Source organism: Solanum tuberosum, unplaced genomic scaffold (assembly GCF_000226075.1).
Source record: "Solanum tuberosum cultivar DM 1-3 516 R44 unplaced genomic scaffold, SolTub_3.0 scf00092, whole genome shotgun sequence".
NCBI classification, from domain to species: Eukaryota; Viridiplantae; Streptophyta; class Magnoliopsida; order Solanales; family Solanaceae; genus Solanum; species Solanum tuberosum.
Window position 1 is genome coordinate 1730736 of NW_006239019.1, and position 24546 is coordinate 1755281.

At 35.7% G+C, this 24546-nt stretch overlaps 3 protein-coding genes across 5 annotated transcripts; all 3 read left to right on the forward strand.

The window, feature by feature from the left end:
• Positions 1-2040: 2040 nt before the first annotated feature.
• Positions 2041-10302, forward strand: LOC102584734 (uncharacterized). Of its 3 annotated transcripts, none has more exons than XM_006347778.2 (6): positions 2041-5060; positions 6031-6206; positions 6300-7089; positions 7170-7682; positions 8985-9160; positions 9257-10302. In XM_006347778.2, the coding sequence occupies exons 1-6, from the start codon at positions 2348-2350 to the stop codon at positions 9599-9601; spliced, it is 4713 nt and encodes a 1570-aa protein (XP_006347840.1). In that variant the 5' UTR covers positions 2041-2347; the 3' UTR covers positions 9602-10302. The 3 variants fall into 3 exon arrangements, with proteins under 3 accessions (XP_006347840.1, XP_006347841.1, XP_006347842.1); XM_006347779.2 differs by having other exon boundaries at positions 2041-5039; XM_006347780.2 differs by having other exon boundaries at positions 2042-5060; positions 7194-7682.
• A 2278-nt stretch (positions 10303-12580) lies between these two features.
• LOC102585480 (uncharacterized) lies at positions 12581-17825 on the forward strand. The gene is made up of 2 exons (XM_006347781.2): positions 12581-12735; positions 14076-17825. Exon 2 carries the CDS (start codon positions 14148-14150, stop codon positions 17391-17393), a length of 3246 nt encoding a protein of 1081 aa, XP_006347843.1. The 5' UTR covers positions 12581-12735; positions 14076-14147; the 3' UTR covers positions 17394-17825.
• A 2710-nt stretch (positions 17826-20535) lies between these two features.
• Positions 20536-22721, forward strand: LOC102587588 (uncharacterized). The gene has a single exon (XM_015308957.1). It carries the CDS (start codon positions 20540-20542, stop codon positions 22181-22183), a length of 1644 nt encoding a protein of 547 aa, XP_015164443.1. The 5' UTR covers positions 20536-20539; the 3' UTR covers positions 22184-22721.
• The last annotated feature ends 1825 nt before the right edge of the window (positions 22722-24546 follow it).

A 24546-nucleotide genomic window follows, 5' to 3' on the forward strand; every position in this document is an offset into this window, starting at 1 on the left:
TTAATCAAAGTAAATTAATTTATGTTTATTTATTAAAAGATTAACTTTAAGAATATTAAATAAGGATATAATAGTAAATTTACCTGATTTTTTTTTTAAAGAGTGAAATCTGAAATATTGATAAATAAATAGCAACGAAGAGAGTAGGTAAATTTTATCATAGAGAGATGTATCAACAGTAAAGGCAGCTTTTTACTATTGCCTTTATAGCTTCTATAGACAGCCTGTCTGTCATTTTGCTTCTACATGTGGTACAAAATCTTGCAATTTCACTCAATCTTAGAAGATTTTCCATTGATTGCCCTATTTTCTGCTCCATAATTTTTGCTCCTCATACTTAATTAAATAATGAAAATATGTAGATTAAAGTATCTTTTTTATGATTTAATTTTATTCGATATAAATCTAGAGAGTTTTTATCTCATTTAGTAGGGAAAAATGTCTGAAATATATTTGAACTTTGATCAAAAATATTGTTATGATACTAAACTTTTTGGAAAGAACCCTTTACCCCTCTGTGCTATTTAATAGTGTATTTTAAAGGTATATATGTGTCCACGTGAATATTATAAATATTGCATCATTATAAATAGTAATGTGTCTACGTGGGCACATATATACCTTTAAAATACACTAATAAATAGTGCAGAGGTGTAAAAGATCCTTCGTAAAGTTTGGTATCGTAACAACAATTTCGGCCAAAGTTAAAATATTATTCAGACCATTTTCCCCATTTAGTATGAATTTCATAGGAATTTAGTTATTCGATACAAATTATGAGATGTAAATTTAGAGAATTTTTATATTGCTCCATACAAGTTTTGTAGGAAAAGTTGTGAGTTTAAACATTGAATTTTTACTCATTCAGCATGAACTTAATAGGAATTACATTATATTTTATAAGGGTAAAGGGTTTGAAAAATATTTTAATTTTGGCCAAAATTGTTGTTACGATACCAAATTTTGGAAAGAATCTTTTATCCCTGTTTAGCTGAGATCTTGATTTTAACTACATATATCTATATTGGTTTATTGAAAAGAAAAGTATAAATGTGTCGGTTTGAAATGAAGATACTATGTGTGATCACTTTATCTAAAAGTTCATATGTTAAAAGAGAATTTATCTATTTACGACACTGTATGTCTATCTAAAATCTTACTGGTTGTGACCAGCTTTTGATCGTGAAGTCGAGTGTAGCTGAATATGCCTTATTTTGAGTAGTGGTGTTCTTTCAGTTGGCCAAGATTGAGGCTTATAGATAACCACGTTAACTGAAAATAATTTTAATGGGCTTTGCATTGCTACTGGGCCTGGGCCACAAGCTTTTATTGCCTGATTGGGCCTCAAGTTCTCTGACGGTAAAGGTTTATATGTTATAGCCATTTGTACGGTGGTGTTTAAGTGGTAGCCAATCTAATTACTCCCTCCGTCCCATTTTATGTGGCAACATTTCCTTTTTGGTCAGTCCCAAAAAGAATATCACATTTTCTTATATGGTAAGTTTATAAAAGTACAATTCCTCTTTTATTCTTGTTGATCCCACTTAATCTTAAAATAATACTCCAATACATTTATGAGGAGAGAGAAAAAGAGTCTACTTTTTAAAAGGCAATTTGGTAAACATTTCAAAGTCTTCATTTATTTCTTAAACTCCGTGCCCGATCAAATGTTGCCACATAAAATGGGACGGAGGGAGTAATTTATAAGGTATTTTTTAAAATATAACTTATATAATTAGCTTCTCAATGTGTATATACACTTGATTGAATTCCATTTTTTAGGTAATAACTATTTATAATTGTTAACTAAATTTTGACAATTCATTGCTATATATAGACATTTATTTTAATTAGAATATGTATAAAGATTTACCGTTTATTAAGTTTAATGTGTATAACTAATATTTTTTCAAGAAAAAGAAATTCTTGAAAAATGAAAAAAATTAAGTAGTAACTTTATTTTTTTTTAAAATGGAAGCATGAAAAACAAATTTTAAGTTTAGACATTCACTATTAAAGGGAAAAAAGAAAAGAAAAGAAAAGAAAAGAAATAAGTGGGACCCACGTCAATCATCTTCTAAAATCATGCAAAGAGGCCGGAAACCGTATTACTCTGTTCTTGATTTTCCGGTTCCGTTTCGTTTTACTACTCCACTAAACTAACCCTACTTTTTTTTTTCTTTTGAAAAACCCTAGTTTTCCTGCTTCTAAACTCTCTGTTCTCACCATAATCTTGTTCTTAACAGTTAAAAATTTCTGGGTTTTTTTCTTTTCTTATTGTACTAACGGTTAAATATCCGGTTTTCTTTTGTTGGGTTGTTTTTTGTATTTATGCTGGTGAAGAAATATGGGTGTACTGGAAAAGATATCGGAAGTATTGTATGACAATGAGGAGAACACAGTTGAGTTGAGGCAAAAGATTCTGACGTTGATTTTAGAATGGGGGTGTTTTGATAAGGACTTAAAATTTCCTAACAACTGTTTGAAGGAATGTTTCACTGATACTAGGGAGTCGTTAGAGAGGAAAGAGGAGGAGTTGGAGTTGAAGTGGAAGAAGTTGAGTGCGGCGAGAAGAGGGTTTGCTGAGACTGTGAAGTTAAGGGAGGAGAAGTTGAATGATCAGGAGAAGATGGTGGAGAGATTATGGGAGGAGGTTGAGTTTGAGAGGAAGCAAATTGGGGATGTGGAGGAGAAGTTAATGGGGATTCATGCGAAAGAGAAGGAGTTGAACAAGATTCAGATTTGGATTCGCCATGAAACACAAGCTCTTGAGTTGAAAGATCAAGAATTGGCTGAAAAGATGGAGGAGTTTCAAAAGTTGCAGAGCATGAAGAAGGAATATGACGTTAAGGTAATGGGGTTGGAATCTATAAAGAATGAACTTAGGGCGATCGAGAATAACTTGGATAATGTGAAAAAAGAACTAAAGGAGAATGAAAGTAACTTGGAATCTGTGAAGAAGGATGTTATTTTCCAGGAAAGTAAGTTGGATAATGCAAAAAAAGAACTAAGGGTGACTGAAAATAACTTGGATTATGTGAAAAAAGAACTAAAGGAGAATGAAAATAACTTGGAATCTTTGAAGAAGGATGTCACCTTCCAGGAAGGTAGGTTGGATAGCATGACGAAAGAATTAAGAGCAAAGGAAAGTAAATTGGAGGTTTCGAAGAAAGAAATTAGAGAAAAGGAAAATAACTTGGAATTTGTGAACAAGGCACTTGTTGTTAAGGGAAACAGGTTGGATGGTGTGAAGAAAGTATTAAGAGTGAAGGAAGGTAACTTAGATTATTTGGAGAAGGAACTTAGAGAAAAGGATAAGAAAATGGATTATCTGGAAAAAGAACTAAAGGAGAATGAAAATAACTTGGAATCTGTGAAGAAGGATCTCACTGTTAAGGAAAGTAAGTTGGATAGTGTGAAGAAAGAAATTGGAGTGGAGGAAAGTAAACTGGAGATATTGAAGAAAGAAGTTACAGAAAAGGAAAATAACTTGGAAGCTGTGAACAAGGCACTTGCTGTTAAGGAAAACAGGTTGGATGGTGTGAAGAAAGTATTAACATTGAAGGAAGGTAGCTTAAATTGTGTGGAGAAAGAACTTAGAGAAAATAAAAAAACAATGGATTATGTGAAAAAGGAACTAAGGGAGAAAGAAACCAACTTGAATTCTATGAAGAAGGAACTTGCTGTTATAGAAAATATGTTGGATGGTATGAAGAAAGAACTGACATTGAAGCGAAGTAACTTAGATGTTGTGGTGAAGGAACTTAGAGAAAAGGAAAAAAAAGTGGACTATGTGAACAAGGAACTATGGGAGAAGGAAACTAACTTTGATTCTATGAAGAAGGAAATTGCTGTTTTGGAAAACATGCCGGATAGTATGAAGAAAGAACTGACGTTGAAGGAAAGTAACTTAGATGTTGTGAGGAAGGAACTTAAAGAAAAGGTAAAAAACTTGAATTTTGTCGAAACGGAGCTGAGGGAGAAGGTGAACGAATTGGAGTCGGTGAAAAACGAATTCAAAGTTGAAGCGGATAACTTGAATGCTCTTAGAAAGCAAGTTGAATCTAATGAGGAGATATTGTCCTCAATGAAGAAGGAACTTGAACACAAGGAGAAATTTCTGGGTGCAATGAAGAAGAAACTTGAACTCCAGGAGGAACACTTGAAGTCATTCAGTGAGAGACTCCATTTAAGGGAGATAGAGCTTGATTCTACTCAAGAAGCATATGAGCAGCGTGTTGAAGTGCTTAATTCAAAGGAGAAGAAGCTGGATTCAGCAGAGGAATTTACGAAAAAAAGCTATGAGGGGTTTCAATCTGAAAAGAGACAATTCCTTATAGAGCAAGGACTTTTTGAGCAACGCATGAAAGATGTTATACTTAGAGAGGAGAGGAATAAGGATAGATTAGAGGAGCTTGAATCAAGAGAGAAACATTTTGAGGATCGGTGTAGAGAGCTCAGAGAGAAGGAGAAACAGTTGAATGGTATTCCTAATGTGCACTTAAAGACAGAAGCTACTGAAGATGTAACAGTGGACAGGGTCTATACTATTGTAGGTAATTCTGCTGTTACAAGATTTGCTGTGATAATGGATGGGAAGAGCTTACAGATATTCTTAAATGAGCATGAGAAGGAGCTGGATTTGATGTCTGATGACGTTTTTGAGGCTCTGCAGATGTCTCCTGACCCTGCAAAATTGGTGCTTGATGCAATGGAAGGGTTCTATCCTCCCCATTTGAGAAAGGGAGAAACAGAGTTTGAGGGTAGTGTTGCCCGACGGAGCTGCATTTTTCTGTTAGAGCAGTTAATTAGGGCTTCACCAGAGATTCAAGGTTCAACAAGGGAAACAGCAAGATGCATTGCAAGGGATTGGAAGGTTAAAATAAAGGCTACAGAAGGGAACCAAGATGAGATCTTGGTTTTCTTGTATCTTTTGGCTGCGTACAATTTGGTTTCTTTCTTTGATGCTGATGAACTTATGATCCTGCTGGAGATTGTTGCTAAGCATGACAAATTTGCAGAATTGTGTCGTTCTCTTGGTATGAAGCAGAATTTACCTTGTAAGTATATTAGTATTTTTTTGTGTGTGGATAAACTAAAGGTAAAAGATACTATTAACAAGCATCCATCTCCCACTGCAAAAACACATCATAAATGATTCCTGCTGTAGTTTGCTATTATTGTTCCAGGCTCCAACACAGTACGATGCTGAATTTACTTTAGTGCTCCTGTGACATTACTCAGCATGCTTTGATAATTTCCTTCCTTGTTCATTGCCATATCTCCTAGCCATTTCATTAGGAAACCTTTTTTTTTTGACAAAAGTAAAGAGTTCTATTGGAATCAAATCAGCACAAAGATTGTGCTTATGAAAAGATATACAATTCGTGCGTTCTTCTGATCAGGTTGATAGTGTCATCTGCATCTTGTACAAGGACCTGATTACTCACAAAAATTCAGAAACAAACAGATCTATTCCTAGAGGCTAATTACATTTTCATTTTGCATAAGGATATTTTTATTATTTGTTGCTAAAATCTGATAATATCCCTCCCTGCTCCTTTGGTGGCATACCTTCTCATTTCACTATTCTCTTCCCTAAAATTTCTTCTGATTTGTCCAATTGCTTAAGAACTTCACTAAGAGTTGGAAATTCTATCTAAGACACTTAATAAGTTGGACCTTGATTGGACCAAGTTGACTGTCTAGTGGGAGATCATGTTGCAACAGTAAGAAATTTCAGATTATTTAACATAACACTCCATTTATCTGGAGCTATTCAATTCTCCAATCAATAGTTTGTTTTCTCACAAGTTAGAAGTGATGTCTTTCTGGACAGTTGAAAGTTTGACTCGTAACTGAGATTTTTTTCCTTAAATATTTTAAGTTCTTTGGTCCTCTGGTGTACTAGAATCTTGTTACGTGTGCACATGGTTGTCTTATTATAAATTGTAGTTGAGAAAATCACTACCCTAGCTTTCTTTGGGAAGATGGTTACAAACTAAAGCAACCTACTCATTATGTTTTCAGGTTTTGTCCAGAATCTTCTAACCAAGCAGCAACACCTTGAAGCTATTAGATATGCTTATGCTTTTGAACTAGTGGACCATTTCCCGCCCACAGCCATTCTGAAAGATTTCTTGGAACGTGTTGAACGTAATTATGTGAATGTCTTGGAGAAAGAGACCTGCTCCGCTGAAGAAAAGGTACCATGCCACTTATGTTGCCACTATATTAACCTCCTCCTTTAAGATCAAAGAGTCATTTAAAAAAAATTCTATTTAATTTTTTGTCAATAGATTGAAGCCATTGAACGAAGGGTTGCTTCTGTTAGAGCTGTTATCAGATGTATTCTGGATTACAAACTTCAGTCTCAATATCCGGTAGAACAACTTGAAGAGACGATAGAATTTCTTACAAGGCAGAAGGAAGATCAAGCTGCATTATCCCTCATTTGTGAGGCTAAAAGGCCAGAGCAAGCTAATGTGGATCAGATGGGATCTACTAATCCATCTATTCCCACAGGCACCAAGGCCCTCAACTCTCTATCAGTCTCTGCTAAAGCCTGCGCTTGCACTTTCGATCATTCCAATACTATGGCAATTATCCTTATGAACATGAGTGGAAAGAATTTACAGAATTTTTTAAACAAGCATTCTAAGGAGCACAAGTTGTTGCGCAGTGAAGTCTTTAGTGCTCTTCAAATGTCACTGGACTCAGATATGCTTGTGTTGGAAGCACTGGGAGGGTTTTATCCTCCCAACCACCAGAGAGAAGAGATTGGATTACATCGTAATATTATCAGGCAGAGTTGCATCCTTTTATTAGAACAATTGATGGAACTTTCACGGGAGATTATACCAGAGGCTAAATTAAAAGCAAGCAAGCTTGCATTTGCCTGGAAAGCAAAGATGATGGCTGAAATGGAAAACCATTTGACAATCTTGGGTTTTCTGCTTCTTGTAGGTTGCTATAGATTGTCATCTGCCTTCGATAAAGATGAACTTGAGAGTTTGTATCACAAGGTAGCACATCATGTGAATACATCTAAAATTTGTCACGTCCTTGGTATTTCAGATAATACTTCAAGTAAGTAATTAGATCTGAGAATTTTTTATATGGTATTGTCAAATTTTCTCCTAGATTTTGTGTTATTTTTGCCTTTTCAGGAACTGATGATTTTCCTTCTGTAGAAAAATCCAAGAGACATCAGGCTCAAGGCTGTACAGATGAATCTATTTGCGACAACATGGATATAAATGGCGAAGGACACGATGTAATCTGCCATTGTGCTTCAAGTTCACACTGTACATCAGATCCTGCTTTGCTTGTATTGGATGTTTTCCTGAGCTGTCATCCCACAAAAATAGCGAGGTGTGAAAACTTCCCATCAGTTATGAGGGCTTTCTCTGATCTGTTGGACCAGCTGAGAGGAGTTTCTCCAGAAATTGAACTTCATGTTAAAAAGGAAGCTTTTGTGTTTGCATCTGACTGGTATTCTACATTGATCGGGTCCCAAGTAAATCCTACCGAGGTCGTGGCTTTTTTGCAGCTTTTAGCTATTTATAAAATAACAGATTCTTTCCATCCAGATGGACTTTTAGGTCTCCTGGAGAAAGTTCAGCCAACCGAAAAGGTTGTTGCTTTGGTCAAAATCCTTGGGCTGACAGATGAGATCCAATGTATGTCTCTCTCTTCTATTGTTTGTTTCACTTTGAAATGTGCCCATGTACACTCAAAATCACCTCCCAATATGAATGACATGCTGCACTGCCTCTGGTCATATGGAGTCACAAATTTCATATTATGTATACTATAATAAAGGATAATCTGATCAGACATACTAGGACCAGCATTCATTTTGTATGATGATTTTTTTCCATTGAAGTTGGTTTAACTTTGTCCAAGGAACGTGGAATTTCTCCTGGGTGGCTGATGTCTTGGCAATCTACAGGTCTGTTATTTACCGAAATAACCCCATCTATGTGGGCTTTCTCACATTGTCAGTTTATAAAGGAGGAGAATTGCGGCATGTCAATTTTTACAGTAAAACTAAACAACTAATTGATTTATGATGAATCAGTAGTCATTGAAGGATGAACAGCACTAGAAATGATCACATTTTACCAAATGTGGAAGTAGTAAACGTTGGATAAATAAGAGAAGCTCGCTTGAGATGATGTAGTCTTGTCCTGATGTACGCCTTGAACTGTATCAGTGCAGGTGTGCTTGAAAGGAGAAGTTATCTAGAAAGGGTACAATCTCTTCAGATCCATCTAGACTTGGGGGAGAACAGAGTATAATGAAAGGAAAAGATCCATTTAAGCAATACCAATTAGGTGGGATTTTTTTGGATAACCTCCTTAGTTGGGAATTGGGATAAGGCTTAATTTTTTCATTACACTTGCTTTAGGTCCAATATTAGAAGATTATCTTGTGTTAGGATTTGTATGTCGGTAGAAGAGATAGAGAACTTGTAGTGTTAAATAACTTCAATTATTAAATATTAGTTGGAGACGGGCTTAAATAGAATGACATGGATAGTGAGGAGTTGTGGTCTCAATTCTCAGAATAAAGCTGGTGATAATCTTGGAGCTGATAAACCTTTGTTTATGTTTCTTTTATTCTTTGATTTATTTTTTTCTAGATCTTTTGATGCCAATATAACTAGAAAATGCATTCAGTTCAGTTATTATGAGGGTGTGCGTCGGTGTTTAAAAACATCAGCATTGGCTAAAAATTTTGTTCCTTTTAACGTACAATTTCTATATCTTTTATTCCCTATATTGTAACAAAAATTTCAGTTGTTTACTGTAGCTGACATTTTCTTTTGTCCCTTTTACTGGTAACTTCAGTCTACAGGCAACATTTTTACAGTACTCTCCCTTCGTTTCTCTGAAGATAACCAAAGACTGAACCACCTTTGGATTTATCTGACTGATCTTTTCTTTCCCTTTCTTTTTTTGTTCTTTTTTGAATTGCAGGCTTGGTCCAAAATCTTAGAAATAAAAAGCAGTGGCTGGTGGCATTTAATTATGTCTATGCATTTGAGCTTGTTAACTTGGTTTCACCAGTGTTGCTCCTGAAGGATTATGTAAGTCACTCAAAACAGATTGCCATGCGAATACTTCATACTGGAAATAGTTCTTATCAAGCCCAAGTATGTAGTCTTCTCTTCCCTTTTAGCAAATAGCATCATGAATTGATCACTTCTTCTGAAGTCCAAAATCAATTTTAATCTATCTGTTTTTCGCAGATCAAGGCTATGAACTGTGAAATATATGCACTAAGAAATGCAGTTAGACATATTGTGGATCGTGGTCTTCAATCGGAATATTCACCTTTCTGTCTTGAACGACAGATCGAAAGACTTCAATATCAGATGTCAAACTTGAGGCAATCAGACTCAAATTGGGACTTAACTGCTAAGTTCCAACAAGATGAACCAAATAACGGAACTTGCGAATCTGCTCCATTTGCTCAAGTGCGAAAAGAGTTCACAAGGAAACGTTCTGCCCCAGCTGGCGAAACTTATGCTATCTACAGGGCTCAACAAACACAGTATTTTAAGCGCCCTTGTCATTTATCCATGAGGAGATGAGCTGTATCAAGTGTTATATTGACAATCTTTCACAGCTATGTGTACAAGCATTGTGGGTGTGCTTTGTGGAGGAACATTTGAGGCTTACTTTTCCAAATATTTATATGATTTCTTTGCCAGCAGGAGGCAAACAATTCAATGAATCCGAAGGCTACCAGAACCTGACTAAATTGCTTCACAAACAAAGCACATAAAAGGACTACCATGATATTGAAGGCGAGGTGGTTGTGGTGGTATATGTGTGTAAGGTGGGTGAAGGAAGACATGGATCATGTTCTTCTACATTGTAGGGTAGTCTCTTGCTTATGGTGGAAAATTCTGTGTTGTTTTGGTGTATATATCTCGGGTGATGGCAGGTATTATGAAAGTAATGTCGTTCAACTTGGGACTATGGAAGATGGAGGTGAAGATGCAAGGCACATAGAGGTGCTCCACTAGCACTCATGTAGGTTATTTTGAGGTAGAAACAATGAAAGTTTTTGAAGGGATTCTGCACTGTTTATAGCCTCTCATCTCTTATTTCTTTTTTGTTGTTGCACTTGCACCCATGAGGTTCCTGGTTGTATAGACGATTGGGTGTTGACTTGTATAAAATCACATCTTTTTTTAGGTTTTCCACGGTTTCGTATACGTCTTGTATAATATAGATGTTTTTTTTACTGCATCAGTTCATTCAATAAAAGAATATTCTCAGCCTTTAATGCTTGTGTTGTGTGGAAAGAAATCAATCTGTTGTTACTAATTTTTCAGTGTGGATATATGATTTGTCCAATTATACTGTCTCGTAGCAAATGATGATGGATTCAACGATTTTTCGAACGTAGGAATTGCCAAAATTGTCAATCAAGAACTTAATTATTATTATTATTTGATAAAAGGTGCCAAGAATTCACTTATGAGGTGTTTTGGTTCATTTTCTTGGCAAATCCATGTGTTCATTCAGATTTCAATATTTATTAGATTTGAATCTTAATCATTAGTACGCGATATTTACTCTTTATTTTCGCATTGGCATTTACATCCATAGCTTCAAAACCTTGTGTGTATATATATATATAAATTACAAACATTTTAAAAATATATTATATTTATATTAATCAACATTTGTTTGAGACTAAGGGTCAAATCTAATTAAAGATAAAAGTAATAATTGACACTTGACAGTTTCTTTCTACATGTCCAAGATTTGGTGGGGAAATTATCATGTATTAATGGGAAATAGAAGGTACATGATAAAATAATCATCTCTTGCAGTCATATAGACGACATAATCTTAGATTTGCCTAATGTTAATTTGGATGTATGCAAACATGTAAGCAAGAGAAAAATTCGTACTATTTCGTGTAATTAGAACTTAAAAGGGCTTAATTTGCTAGTGACAAAATAAAACTGGTTTACTCTCTTATTCCTGAACCAAAATGCATTTTCGCTGTTATTACTTTTATGTGATAAAATAAAATTGTGTGACTTTGAAAGTAAAAAATTATAATTTTAATCATTTATGAAATTTATCGAGAAAAAGATAGAGATTTTGTGCATCAAACGCCGAAGAAATCTGAAGGCTTCTTAATTAACCAAATTTCCTCTTCAATATATAGTGTAGAAACAACTCTCTTGCTTTAAGACAAAGAGTGATGTCTCTAATTTCTAAAACAAACCATGTAGGCCTTTCAAAATACTAGTATATCAAAATCAGGGGCTAAAGTGCTAAAATGTAAATTCTTCTATGTTTGTATGTTCTTTCTTTTATTTTTGTCCTATATTAAATATTCCTTGTACTTTTAGGAAGGGTTCACAAACTTGTTATGAATCCCAAAAAGCAACACATGAAATGTTTCAAAACTTTATATAGCCCCTTGGCAAAGGAGTTTTAATGAAATGCTAACCTTCCAAAATATTTCTCAAAGACTTCCCCAAATGTTGCAATCAAATATGTACTTAGTTATGTTATAGTGTGGCACTTTGGATTCCTTGTCAAAGTTGGTCATGACCTACATTTGATCAACTCATTGTCTACTAACAACACATATCTTCAGTTTTAATTTGTTTGGTCTATTTTACCTTAACACAAAATTTAAGAAAAAAAATATATTTAAATTTCATGATCTTAAATTAAAGATATGTCAACAACAACTACATACCCAGTGATATCCCACATGTGGGGGCTGGAGAAGGTATACTGTACAAAGACTTTACCACTACCTTGTGAAGGTCAAACTGTGTCCAAAACCCCTCGGCTCAAGTGCAATAACTTTTTTGGTTCTTGAAGCTCCGACTAAATCCGGAATGCGCACTCCAGGGCCCATTCATGGGTGACACTCCCAATAAGATTTTCTTCTTACCCATGGCTCGAACCCGAGACCTCTAGTTAAAGGGTGGAGCCGTCCCATCACTGCACCACAACCCATATTAGTAAGTGCAACAAATCCAAGTATAAAGAAGAAAATATAACTACTAACAAGAGAAGCAATGTGACGCCTACAAGAACAACAAAATAATGCAATTAATTGAAACACAGTAAACAACTGACGATGATAGATATCAAAAACAAGAACTACAATGATACGACTAGTACAACGACAAATACTAATAACCCTAAAACCCTCAAAAAGCAACACAACCCTCCACTACCTACTAACCTTCTACCCTAGTACGCGTTCTACTCACCCTCCAATTCATGTGGTCAAATCAAAGATATGTGAAATGTACCAAAACGCCCTTTAATCTTATGGTCTAAAACATGCCACGTGAAAAATTGATACTAAAGAGTTACTAATAAGGGAAAGACGTCTTTTCGAAACAGGCTTAAAAAAGAAAAGTAGGTCAAACAAATTGAATCTCGGGTTCAAGTAGGTCTTTTTAAAGCCCAAAATTTCTTAATGGGCCAAATTGAAAACCCAAAAACTTATGGGCCCCCAATCAAATTTCAATTCAAACAACCCTTTCACTATTGTATCAATGGTAAGGAATAAGAAGAACCCTTGTTCTATTTGGGAGAATGAAATTTCAGAAGTAGTCAGTCTTCCTCTTCCCCAATATCTTCAAATTTTCACTCTCTTTCTCTCTCTATATCTGTGTGTCAACTGAGGTCTTTCTCTCAGACCCTTTTCATATCAAGCGTGTGACTCTAATAGGTAAGCATATTTTCTCATGTTTTTTTTTGTTAGATAAGATATAGTCTGTGTATGTAGTTCTCCTATTTTTTTTTATTTTTTTTTGCTGATTCGGGGTTTTGGATCACATCTGTGTTTAGTTGTTTGAAGCATTTGGACTGTCAGAGTTGACCTTTTTTTTTTTCTCAATTTGGGGTTTTTACGAATTGCAATTCGCGTAATTGAATTTTTAGGGTTTTGAATGTTTATTGATCTGTTTTCTGGTGTTTGAATTATGGGGGTTACTCTCAAGTTTCTGATATTTTAGCTAAATAGGTGGTGATAATTGCTTCTCTTTGTTAATTTTGGTTAAATTTGAACTGCTTGGGAGTCGCTCACCGTGAGATAACCTGTATTGTTCTTATTCCATCACATTTTAACGAACTTGTAGTGGAGTAGTTTCCTTGACTGATACTTAACATGCTCAGAATCATAGGACTGGTTATGCTCAGTAATCAGGATTTTTACAATATAAAGATAGAAATAGACCTACCTCCAAACTTACGGGACCATTTGAGTTAAAAACTCCTTTTTTATATATTGTTTTACTTATCGTTTTGGTAGATTTGTTTTAAAGAGCAAATAAGCCCCCCCCCTCCCTCCTTTTTTTTTTTTCTTAATGAAATGGTAACAATTGTATTCGAAAAAAGCACAAAGGTAGTGTGTCGCCCCACGCAAGGTGTCGCGTGGGATAGAAGCTAGCCTCCCGTGCGGCTGGCATAAATGTGAGTCCATGTCAGCTGACGTCGCGGCAAGTGGTGGTTGAAACTAAACTCCCTTTGTTGTCAGCATGCGGTTTGGTCGAGCCAATTTTTACTTGATCAAAACTATGTGTTTTCAGTTTTTTTTTTTTTCTAAAAAAACTGTTTTACTTTTTTTTTTTCCTTTTTTTTTTTTGAACATCCCCGTTTAATCTGAGAGGGACTTTATGAGTTCTAGTATAAGTTACTGCCTCGTTTGCATATTTCTTGTTACACCTAAAGTGAAATAACATGACGATTCATATAAGCTTCTCGTTTTATGTGGTTTTGATATGCCACTTCCGCAAAACCTAGCTGCTCCAAAAGTACATACGTTATAACTGAAGGTAAACTGGTAAAGTTTCTTCTTCAGAGCTGTTGCTATGCAACGTATTAATAATCAAAATGCATTTTTCTATATCTGTCTTGAGGATTGCATTGTTTCCTTTTTCTACCTTTTAGTACTCTTGCTTTGTTTTGTGAATGTAATGTCATTGTGTTAATACACTTCTTTTATTTCTGTTTGAATGCACACTTTTTGTGATAGTGATATAATTTTCCTTCTCTTGTATGTGGTTATAGAATTGGGATGAAGAAGGCAAGTTAGAAACGTATGTTTAACCTGGTTGGTTGATTTATTAAGTGCAATCTGTGATGGACTGCAACAAGGATGAGGCCCTAAGGGCCAAAGAGGTTGCGGAGAAGAAAATGTTGAATAATGACTTTGAAGGGGCTAAAAAGGTTGCAGTGAAAGCAGAACAACTTTACCCTCAACTAGAGAACATATCCCAGTTACTTGCCGTCTGTAATGTTCACTGTTCAGCTCAAAATAACAGAGTAGGATCAGAAAGGGACTGGTACGGGATTCTTCAAATTGATAGGTTGTCTGATGAAGCGACTATCAAGAAACAATATCGGAGACTTGCACTCATGCTTCATCCTGACAAGAATAAGTTACCTGGAGCAGAGGCAGCTTTCAAGCTAATTGTGGAAGCAAATATGGTTCTCTCAGACCAAGTCAAAAGGTCTTTATACGATAATAAGTACAGAGTTATGTCCGGAGCTGGAGTAGCAAAGCCACCGCCTCATATGGTTAATCAAAATTCATTCCTTAGGAAAACCAACATGCAAAATGGTTTCAATGCTCAGTTCAGTAATCTAAATCACCATAAATATACGCAACCAACTTCATCTGCAATGCAGGAAACGTTCTGGACGCAATGTCCCTCTTGCAAAATTAGGTACCAGTATTACAGTACTTATGTGAACAGTACTCTACGCTGCCAGAAATGCTCGAAGTCTTTCACTGCATATAATTTAGGTTTTCAAGGTCCCCCTTGTGGACCCAAATGGAGTAAACCTGGAGGTCAGGATGTGCCCCTTAAATCTAATCTCAACCAGTCGTCAGAGCAGAAAGAGCTTCCTAACCAAGGAGCTTCGAAAATGACTTCAGGCAGTGCCGGGTTTCCACCCACCCAAATGGGATACCGACCAGGTTGTAGCAGCAGAACAGCAGGGTCTGAACCAGAAAAATGCAGAGGAAAGACTGCTCCAGTGTTTGAGGATGTAAGGACCAAACAAAAAGATGAAAAACATGAAAACCTAAAGAGAGGTATGAGAGAAGGACGTTCAAAGCCAAAGGTGGATCGCAAAAGCAGGAAAAGAGGTCGGAAACAGACAGTTGAGTCGAGTGAGAGCGATGATACTTCAACCAGTGTGGAGACAGAGGATGTGGACATTGATAATGGAAACAATCCACCTGCTGAACAAGGAAATGGAGTTGATGGCTATGGCGCTAGGAGATCTTCAAGGCGTAGGCAGCATATTTCATACAGTGAAGGTGTAAGTGATGATGAGAATGAGTTGGCAAGCCCTCTGAAGAAGGCACGGTCTAACCAGTCAGCTGGAGACAGCAAAACTCAGCCGAAAGAAGCTGTTGGTGGTGATGATCAACATCGAGCCGATTTCACTATTCCGCGCAGTAATTCTGTGGAAAGATTAAATCAAAATGGAGCAGGCCTTCCTGAAGGAGATGTGCAAAACAACAATTCCAAGTTTGAGACAGCTGAGGACCAGTCTTCTAGACCGCCCTCAGGTGGCGCAAAAAAAGTTGAACTTATTGTGGATTCTGATTCAGAACCAGATACAGTTCCTGATAGTAATATTCCAGAGATGTATGATTATCCTGATCCTGAATTTAGTGATTTTGACAAGCTTAAAGAACAAAATTGCTTTGCACCTGATCAGGTCTGGGCTTGCTATGATACAGCTGATGGCATGCCAAGATTCTATGCCCACATTAGGAAGGTACACAGTCCTGAATTTAAGGTGATGTTCTGTTGGCTTGAGGCTTCCCCTGAAGATCAAAGAGGCAGAGCTTGGGTCAGCGCAGAGTTGCCTGTTGGCTGTGGGAAATTTAGACTTGGGAGTACTGAATCCACTTCTGATCGACTTACATTTTCTCATCAAGTGCAGTGCGAAATGGTCAAGAGGGGTCTGTACATTGTTTATCCTAGGAAAGGGGAAACATGGGCCCTTTTCAAAGATTGGGATATTGGTTGGGGCTCTGATCCAGATAATCATAGGAAGTACAAGTATGAAATTGTGGAGATCCTGTCTGATTATGTTGTGGATGAGGGTGTCCAAGTTGGTTACTTGGATAAAGTGACCAGATTTGTTAGCCTTTTCCAGCGATCAAGGCTGACTGAAGTTGGTACATTCTATGTAAAGCCAAATGAACTTTTCAAGTTCTCTCATCGAATTCCTTCTTTCAAAATGACTGGAACTGAACGAGATGGTGTACCTGCGGGATCCTTTGAACTTGATCCTGCTTCTTTACCCCTCAACCCAGATGATATTTGGTACCCTGAAAAGGTTATGGAAGGCAGTAAGGGTGCAAATTCTGAACCTGTAGAAAATGTTTCACCTGCAGTTTCATCTGGAAATAGAGATAAGTCTAGAAAGTCTGAGAATGTGACGATATCTCTGAAGTCTGTGGAGTTGAAAAGCATTCATGCTGCTAATGGAGAATCTGCTAAGGTTCGAAGATCTCCTAGAGGAGTGAACCTATCCGAGGAAAAACAAAGTAAGATGAGCTCTCATTCTGCCAATGACGGTTCTTCCACTTATTTTGATGATATTTGTGTTAAAAGAGACCGTCACTCAAGTCATGACACTGATGAAGAGTTGCATTCATGCACGAAGAGCTTTGATCTCAGCAACTCTTCTGGAAGCTCCAAGAATCCAATAACTTTTCCCGATGATAAAGGTTCTGAAGAAGCTTTTTGTGATTTTAGGAGGGATATATCCCCGGGGAAGTTTCAAGTAGATCAGGTATGGGCTCTTTGTGGTCGAAATAGTATGCCAAGGACTTATGCTCAGATTAAGAAGATTGTTCCTGCCCCATTCAAATTGCATGCAGTCCTACTTGAGGCGTGTGCAGGACCTAAAAATGCTCAGGTTGTTTGTGGAACATTCAAAGTCCAGAGTGAAAAGCGTCAAGTCTATGCTCCTAGTTCATTCTCCCATGTGGTGAAAGCAGTATCTATTAATAGGAACAGATTTGAGATCTATCCAAGAGAAGGCGATATCTGGGCACTGTACAAGAACTGGAAAAAATTAAGTTTGCATCCAGACACGTCTGCGTATGAGATAGTGGAGGTCATTGAGAATTCAAAAGACCGGATAAAAGTTTCATCCATGGTGCGTGTGAATGGTTTCAAGTCAGTCTTTAGGTCTCCAAGAATACAAAGATCGAATCCTGCTATTCTAGAAATACCTAAAGATGAATTTGGGAGATTTTCTCATCAGATTCCTGCATTTCAGTTGACTGGGGAAAAAGGAGGGGTTTTGAGAGGCTGCTGGGAGCTTGATCCTGCTTCAGCACCGTGTTTGCAGTAAAGTGATGCACCAGTTGTAGTGCGATGGGACTCAAGAATTGTGAATTGGTTCTCCTGGATTCAGAGAATCTTGGAAATGAAATCTTCCTCTCAGTTGCTCTATTAACACACTGATGGCGTTTTGTTCTCATCAGTTTCTTTCTCAATGATTAGATGACCTGTAGATATGACAGATTCTCTCCAGTCTTCTGCGTTACTTCAGTCAAGGGTCTGTTTTGCTAAAATTCAGGACACGCTACAATTTAGGTATCGTTGGCATTTGTCTTGGACATACTTTTAAATGCTGTATGTTTGTTACAACAGCTATTTATATAAATTAGCCCTTTGCTTCAAAGGCTGGTGAATGAACTGTATCGCCAGATAACATGTTAGGAGGATATTAGACAGGCAACATTCTTGTTATTTAAAAGGCTTCTTGGTTTTTGTTTTCTGAGTTGAAAGTTTCAGGTCTTACAGCTATTCCTTTGATACTTTTTGGGATCATTTAACGTTAGCTTTGAATTGTGGATGACTTGGGGTGTTTTTAGAAATATTATCATTAAGGTTTAGCTATTTTAAAAAGAAGAATATGTTTAGTAGCCTGTTCTAACTTGTTTTAAAATGTAAGCTAACTAGGAAAACTTGTGTCGGATAAATAAATTACAAAAATATCATTTTGCCAAAAGTGCTAGCAAGTAGGAACACTTGGTGACATTTGAATTTGATTTTTGGTTTGATTTTAGAGAGAGCTCTCTTTGAAAAAGTATCATTAAATCTTAAGATTTTATAAATGCTTTTATATCAATGAAAACTGATAAATAACTAATTACGTGTCTTTAATTTTTACTAAATAATTCCAAACACAAGAAAAATGCACAAAAAAAGTAATCTCCAAAACCAAGGTTTTTTTTTTTAAAAAAAACATTTTAAGGCTTGAACTCATGACTTTAAATCTTATTTTTCCAATTCAATGTGTTGAATGAAAGTTATTTCTAGGAATTTTATTTCAATAGATGATTTTTCTCTCTAGATATTTTAATTTTCTATTATTGGTTTTATTTTTTTAATTATTATGATGGATTGAATCCTAAACAAATTTAAATGTGTATTTTAAGTTTTAAAAATAAAAATTAGTAATCATTAAACAGATATCAAATGTATATTTTAAACTAAAATGACATATAGAAGCTATGAGTCACTTTTGAAAAATAAAATAAAATAAAATGACTAATCAATTACCATAAATTGATTGACGATTCACCTTCTAATTCTTGGAATAAAACCTACTTTGCTTAAAAATTTAACTCTCTGCGGCTTGAAGGTAACTTTCTTCCCTTGCAATATTCTCTACCCACTATTATATAGCACTTGTTAATTTCGATACTAATTTTAGGATAAGTTTATTTATATTTGATTAATATAAAATAGCAGAATAATTTATGCATTGTTATAGTATTAATTTACTCATATTAATCCCCAATAACTTGTTGCATTGTGATGTAGAAACGAGGTATTATAATGAGTAGTTGCTTGATGATAAACTATAACCGTAGTACAATGAGATGTTTTGGAAGTGTTGAATTTGAAAGTGTAACCAAATTGTCTCTCTTGCAAATTTTGTGGGAAAAAAGTTGTTTCAACTTTATTTTGAAAGACTGTGACCCTTGCTAATTCAAGTTTGAAACTTTTTACTTTGTTGGGGTTTTTTGTTTTGATCCTTTGGCATTTGATGGAATTCTGTGGTTTATTATGGTTGTCTTCTTTGCTAATTTCATGTTTCACAGTAAATTAAAATGTCTAATATTTTCTTGAAATTTTTTGTATTAGGTTTTATCTATACCAATTTTGAAAATTTCTGATTCTTGAAGTTTGAAACTTTTTTTTTTTGTTTTGAGAGGGAAGGGTTTCCTTTTGACACTTGGTTGGATTCAGGGCCGGCTCTTGCCTATAAAATTTAAGGCATTGGCCTTAGGCCCCCAATTTTTGGGGGCCTCAAATTTCTATAAATAAAAAATTATGTATCTTAACCCCATTAAAATAGAAGAATTCAAGAAAATGCTATTTTGAATTCTTACATTCTCTTTGCTAACACTCACATTATTTATCATTTTAAACTCCTTTTGCACTCTATTTCTTTAAATCTTTGATAGTTAGAGTAATACTCTCTCAAAAATATAAATTAATAGTCAAAAAGTGTTGAACAAAGTGAATTACAATTTTTTTTTTTTATTTCTTCGTAAAATTTTCATATTAATTTAGGTATACCAAGTTATCAACATTTTGAATCAGATTCTATGATTCTAACTCTTATCTTTAAAGTTTATCAACTGATTACTTATTGAATTATGTTAACAATTCATATAATAATTGTCTCAATAAAATGATGTTTTTCAATGTTGAATTGATAAAATCTTACCTACAAAATAATAATTAAAAAAAATATTTGAAAAAATCCTTTATATAAAAGATATTAAGTAGTAATTTACATCTAAAAATATAGAAAAATAAATAAATACAAATAAAGTTTATTTAGATTTTAGGTCTCTAATTAAAATTTTGCTTTAAGCCTCGAATTATGTTGAGCCGCCCTTGGTTGGATTACGCTCGGTATAGTTTATGTTAATATGACGGGGATAACAGACTATTCTACTATAGAATATGGTAACAAAAAACTTTTTTTTACTTTTGCATATTTATAAATTTTTGAATCCCCTTGGCATAAAAAACATTTCTTTTTGAATCTTCTTGTTTAAATTCCTGGCTCCGTTGGGCGGGTTACCTTTTCTTTTGTTGACTCACATTTAGTTAGAAAAATTTCTTCCTACAACCAAAGTTTTATTGACTTGCTGGTTTTCGATTCGTTACTATAGTTAGGATTTGGTATTGTTCGAAGATCATGAAGCTTGAGAGTTGAGATGTTCTTAAATGAAAATAACATTTTTATTAAGATGCTTGGTTAATTGTCATGCTATAGTGGCCTTCCTTATAGAGTATTATTTTGCACATTATATTCAACCTTGATAAGTATCTCCCTTTAAATTTATTTTATTTTCTTGATCAGGTTTCTTCTATATTTCAAGATTGTTATCCTTCTCAAGGTAAAAAATGGAAGAGTAGTTTGAAGATTGTTACTGTTGGAGTTTTTGTGGTTTTGTGCACTACGTCCTGATGGGAACTGAAGACAAAACACTGTTTTGTTTCTGTCACTGGGGCTGGAAGAATAAGGTGCTTCCAGATGGATCCACTTCGTATGTGGGAGGTATTACCCGTCAGGTTATTTTGAAGACAGGCATAAAGTATAATGATTTTGTGAATGCAGTTTTTGACCGATTATGCATTGATCCTTCGGATAGGATCTTGCATTTTACTGTGAAGTTTGATAGGTCCCAATTGATACAGCTGAGGGATCAAGAAGATGTCAATACTCTGTTACAATTTAATGATAGTTTTGCTCATGTTTATGCATCAAGTTTGGCGGAGGAGCCTAATTCTATGCTGCCATCTGGTGGGCCGAAAGAAATTGAATTTATGGTTGTGTCTGATTCAAAACCAGATACAACTCCTGCAGGTGATGATGAGAATGATTTGGCAAGTCCTCTGAAGAAGGCGCGATTCCTGTCAACCGGAGATAGTAAAGCTCTGAAGAAAGCATGGGCTCACCAGTCAGGTGGAGACAGTAAACCTCAGCAGAAAGAAGCTGTTGGTGATGATGCTCAAAAGCAAGCCGGTGTAACTAGGTTGTGCAGTAGTTATGTGGAAACATTAAATCAAGATGGAGTTGGCCTTCCTGAAGGGGAAGTGGAGAACAACAATTCCAAGATTGGGACAGTTAACGAACAGGCTTCTAGACAACCATCAGGTGTATCTGATTCAGAAACAGATTCAACTTCTGATAGTAATCCTCCTGAGGATGATCGTCTTGAACCTGAATTCAGTGATTTTGACAAGCATAGAGCGCGAAATTGCTTTGCAACTGACCAGATCTGGGCTTCCTATGAAGCGGATGATGGTATGCCAAGAAGATATGCCCTCATTAAGAATGTATCCAGTCCTGAATTTAAGATAAAGCTCAGATGGCTCGAGCCTAATCCAGAATATCCGAGGGAGCACGCTTGGGTCAGGGGACTCTTGCCTGTTGGTTGTGGGAGATTTAAATGTGGGAGTGTTGATTCTGTTGAATGTAATTCTTCGGATCATCGTCTATTTTCTCATCAAGTGCAGTACATAAAGGGCAAGAAAGGTCCATATCTGGTATATCCTAGGAAAGGGGAAATATGGGCGCTCTTTAAAGATTGGGATATTAGTTGGAGCTCTGTTCCAGAGAATCATAGGGAATACAAGTATGAAGTTGTGGAGATTCTTTCTCATTATGAATATGGTGCTGGTCTCCTAGTTGGTTACTTAGATAAAGTGAGCGGTTTTGTTAGCATTTTCCAGCCAACACGTCCGAATGTAGTTGATACATTTTTTATAAAGCCAAAAGATTATTACAAGTTCTCTCATCGAGTTCCTTCTTTCAAAATGACTGGAACTGAAGGAGAGGGTGTACCGGCAGGATCTTTTGAGCTTGATTTTTATGCCCTTCCCATTGATCTAGATGATGTTTGGTACCCTGGGAAAGTTGAGGAAGACAGCAGCACTGCAGATTCCGAATCTGTAGAAAACGTTGTATCTGCAGTTCCCCCTTTAACTAGAGATGAATCCAGGACACCTGATAATGCCGCGACATCTCTGGAGTCTGGGAATTTGAAAGGCATTCACACTACTGATGGAGAGTCTTCTATGCTCGTTGACTTGGAATTGAAATTATAGTTTGATGGGACTCAAAAATGAATTGGTTCTCCTGGATTTAGAGAAATTTGGAATTGAAGTTTTGCATTGTCATTTGTCAGTTGGTCCGTTAACACACCGATGACCTGTTGTTTCATTGATAGGGAGGGCAATGTACTAGCACACATGAATCTGGAGTTTTTGGAAATTGTTGTTTATTATGATACCCCTCCCCCTTTTGCTATGGGTTTATACACCCAAGACTTGTCACTGATGGCTCTTCTCCTATGGCACCTTAGGTTATTTTGGCCAAAGTGAGTCACTTTTGTAAGCTTTAAGGACTTGTCTCCCATGGAAATGAACGTCTCTGAGAAAAAAACAAACTCAGAGAGCTCTTGTTCTGCCAATGACAGTACTTCCACTGATTTTGACCATAGTTGTGTTAAAAAAACAGTCACTCAAGTCTAACATACCAATTTATTTCTTATGTCGAGGTAAGCCTGTCTAGTGGGACGGGATATCTCGTCCCGTCCCATTAGCTTAGTGGGATGGGATGGGCCTAAGAGTTCATCCCCTCTGTTCCAGACCCCTAAGGTACGTACCCGTCCCGCCCCACTAAAAATATTGTCTGTTTGTATGTTTTTGAATTTGTAATGTTATCAATTTAAATTTGAAGATTATTTTAAATTTGTTTTCATTTACTAATTATGTAGTCTTATATAAAATATTTAAATTAATATGAATTTTAAACAAAAAGAAAATCCAACTAAGTTCCCTACCCGTCCAAGTCCCATCCCCTCAGTGAGATAGGACAGGCAGACGGGCCGAGGGGTTTGTCCTGCTAATCTCGCCTCCCTAAAGTCCCGGACCCCCTTATATCGTCCCAACCTGTCCCGCCTTGTTAGACAACCTTATGTCGAGCTAATAGAGAGTTTCATCATGCTCAAATAATATATCAGTGTAATTTAGAGAGATTGTTTTGTGATAAGACCCTCAACTCAATTCAGTGACTATTATTACAAAATTAGTTTTGTGACTTTACGGTTACAAATAATTAATGTAGTAATTTGCTGGTCCAAAATAGTTTTATGACTTCAATATTACAAGAAGAACAAATTTAATGCGAAATCAACTCCAGGATTAAATAGCAGTAACTTTTCTTATAGTGAAAAAGGTGAAATTTATTTTGAAGGGCAGTACTCAGTAGTAGTTGAAGTTCAATCACTTATTTAATGAAGATATAATGAAATTTAATAGGATTGAAATTCTTAACCCAAATTATCTGGACAAACATCATCTTAAATTAAAAGTTACTATTTAACATTGAATCAATGCACAACAGATTATACGTTGAAAATCTGAAGAAAAAGATTTAATTCTTCTCCTATATAAGTAGAAAAACTTCACATAAACAAACAGGGGTTTTAGCTGAATAACCTCTTTTAGTTAAAATTTAAAACTATCTGCAGCTTTAGAGAAAAAAAAAATAAACTTCTACAACTCAAGGTAACATACTTTTCCCTTGCTTTATTCTGCAACTAGTTGAGCTTTATTTTTTGAGTTTAATTTTTTTGATGACCGTGATGTTTGGGTCAGCTTTCGGTTACCTTGAGTAATTTTATGAGATATCTATCATCTTCCACTAGTAAAAGGTACCAGGTAACCTTGACTCGTATTTTTGTCTCCTCTGGTATTTAAACCTGAGACTTCATTAACCACTAGGCCACACTCTTGGTTGCAACTAGTTGAGCTTTATTTGTAGAAATATTATTATGTTCCTTGCTTCAAGTTTGAAACTTTTTCCTTTGCTGGGTTTTTTGTTTTGATCCTTTTGTATTTGACGAAATTCTGTGGTTTAGTTTGCTAATCTTCTTTACTTTTTTTTCTCTTTACCCCTCGTTAGGAAGTCATACTGCTCTTGTTCTCTTGGTTACTCGAACCTACAATCTCCGGATTGGAGGTGGAAGGTGCTCTTGTATGCTAGTCTTGTTTGCTAATTTCATGTTCCCACAGAAAAAGTGGAACATATAATTCTTTTAATTGAAATTTATCGCTTGGCTGGTTTTTCATTCCTATATATCCTGTTTTTAGAATTTGATTGTTTTTCAAGAACATGTATATATTTATATGTATTTAAACGATAAAAATGCTTGTAATCTGGTAACTCCCTTGTTAGAGTGTTTAACATTGATAAATAACTCCCTTCAAATTTATTTTAATTCTTGATCAGGTTTTAATTTTCGAGATTGTTACCCTTTGAGCCTGTTCATGTGATGGGAGCTGAAAATAAAACACTGTTTTGTTATTGTCATTGGGGCTGGACGGAGAAGGTGCTTCCAGATGGAACAACTTCGTATGTGGGAGGTATTACCCGTCAGGTTACTGTGAAGACAGGCATAAAGTAC

Coding starts and splice junctions, on each gene's coding strand:
- LOC102584734 (XM_006347778.2), top strand. CDS start 2,348: ATGGGTGTACTGGAAAAGATATCGGAAGTATTGTATGACAATGAGGAG. Junction 5,061..6,030: donor TATGAAGCAGAATTTACCTT/GTAAGTATATTA, acceptor TTATGTTTTCAG/GTTTTGTCCAGAATCTTCTA. Junction 7,090..7,169: donor TATTTCAGATAATACTTCAA/GTAAGTAATTAG, acceptor TTGCCTTTTCAG/GAACTGATGATTTTCCTTCT.
- LOC102585480 (XM_006347781.2), top strand. CDS start 14,148: ATGGACTGCAACAAGGATGAGGCCCTAAGGGCCAAAGAGGTTGCGGAG.
- LOC102587588 (XM_015308957.1), top strand. CDS start 20,540: ATGGGAACTGAAGACAAAACACTGTTTTGTTTCTGTCACTGGGGCTGG.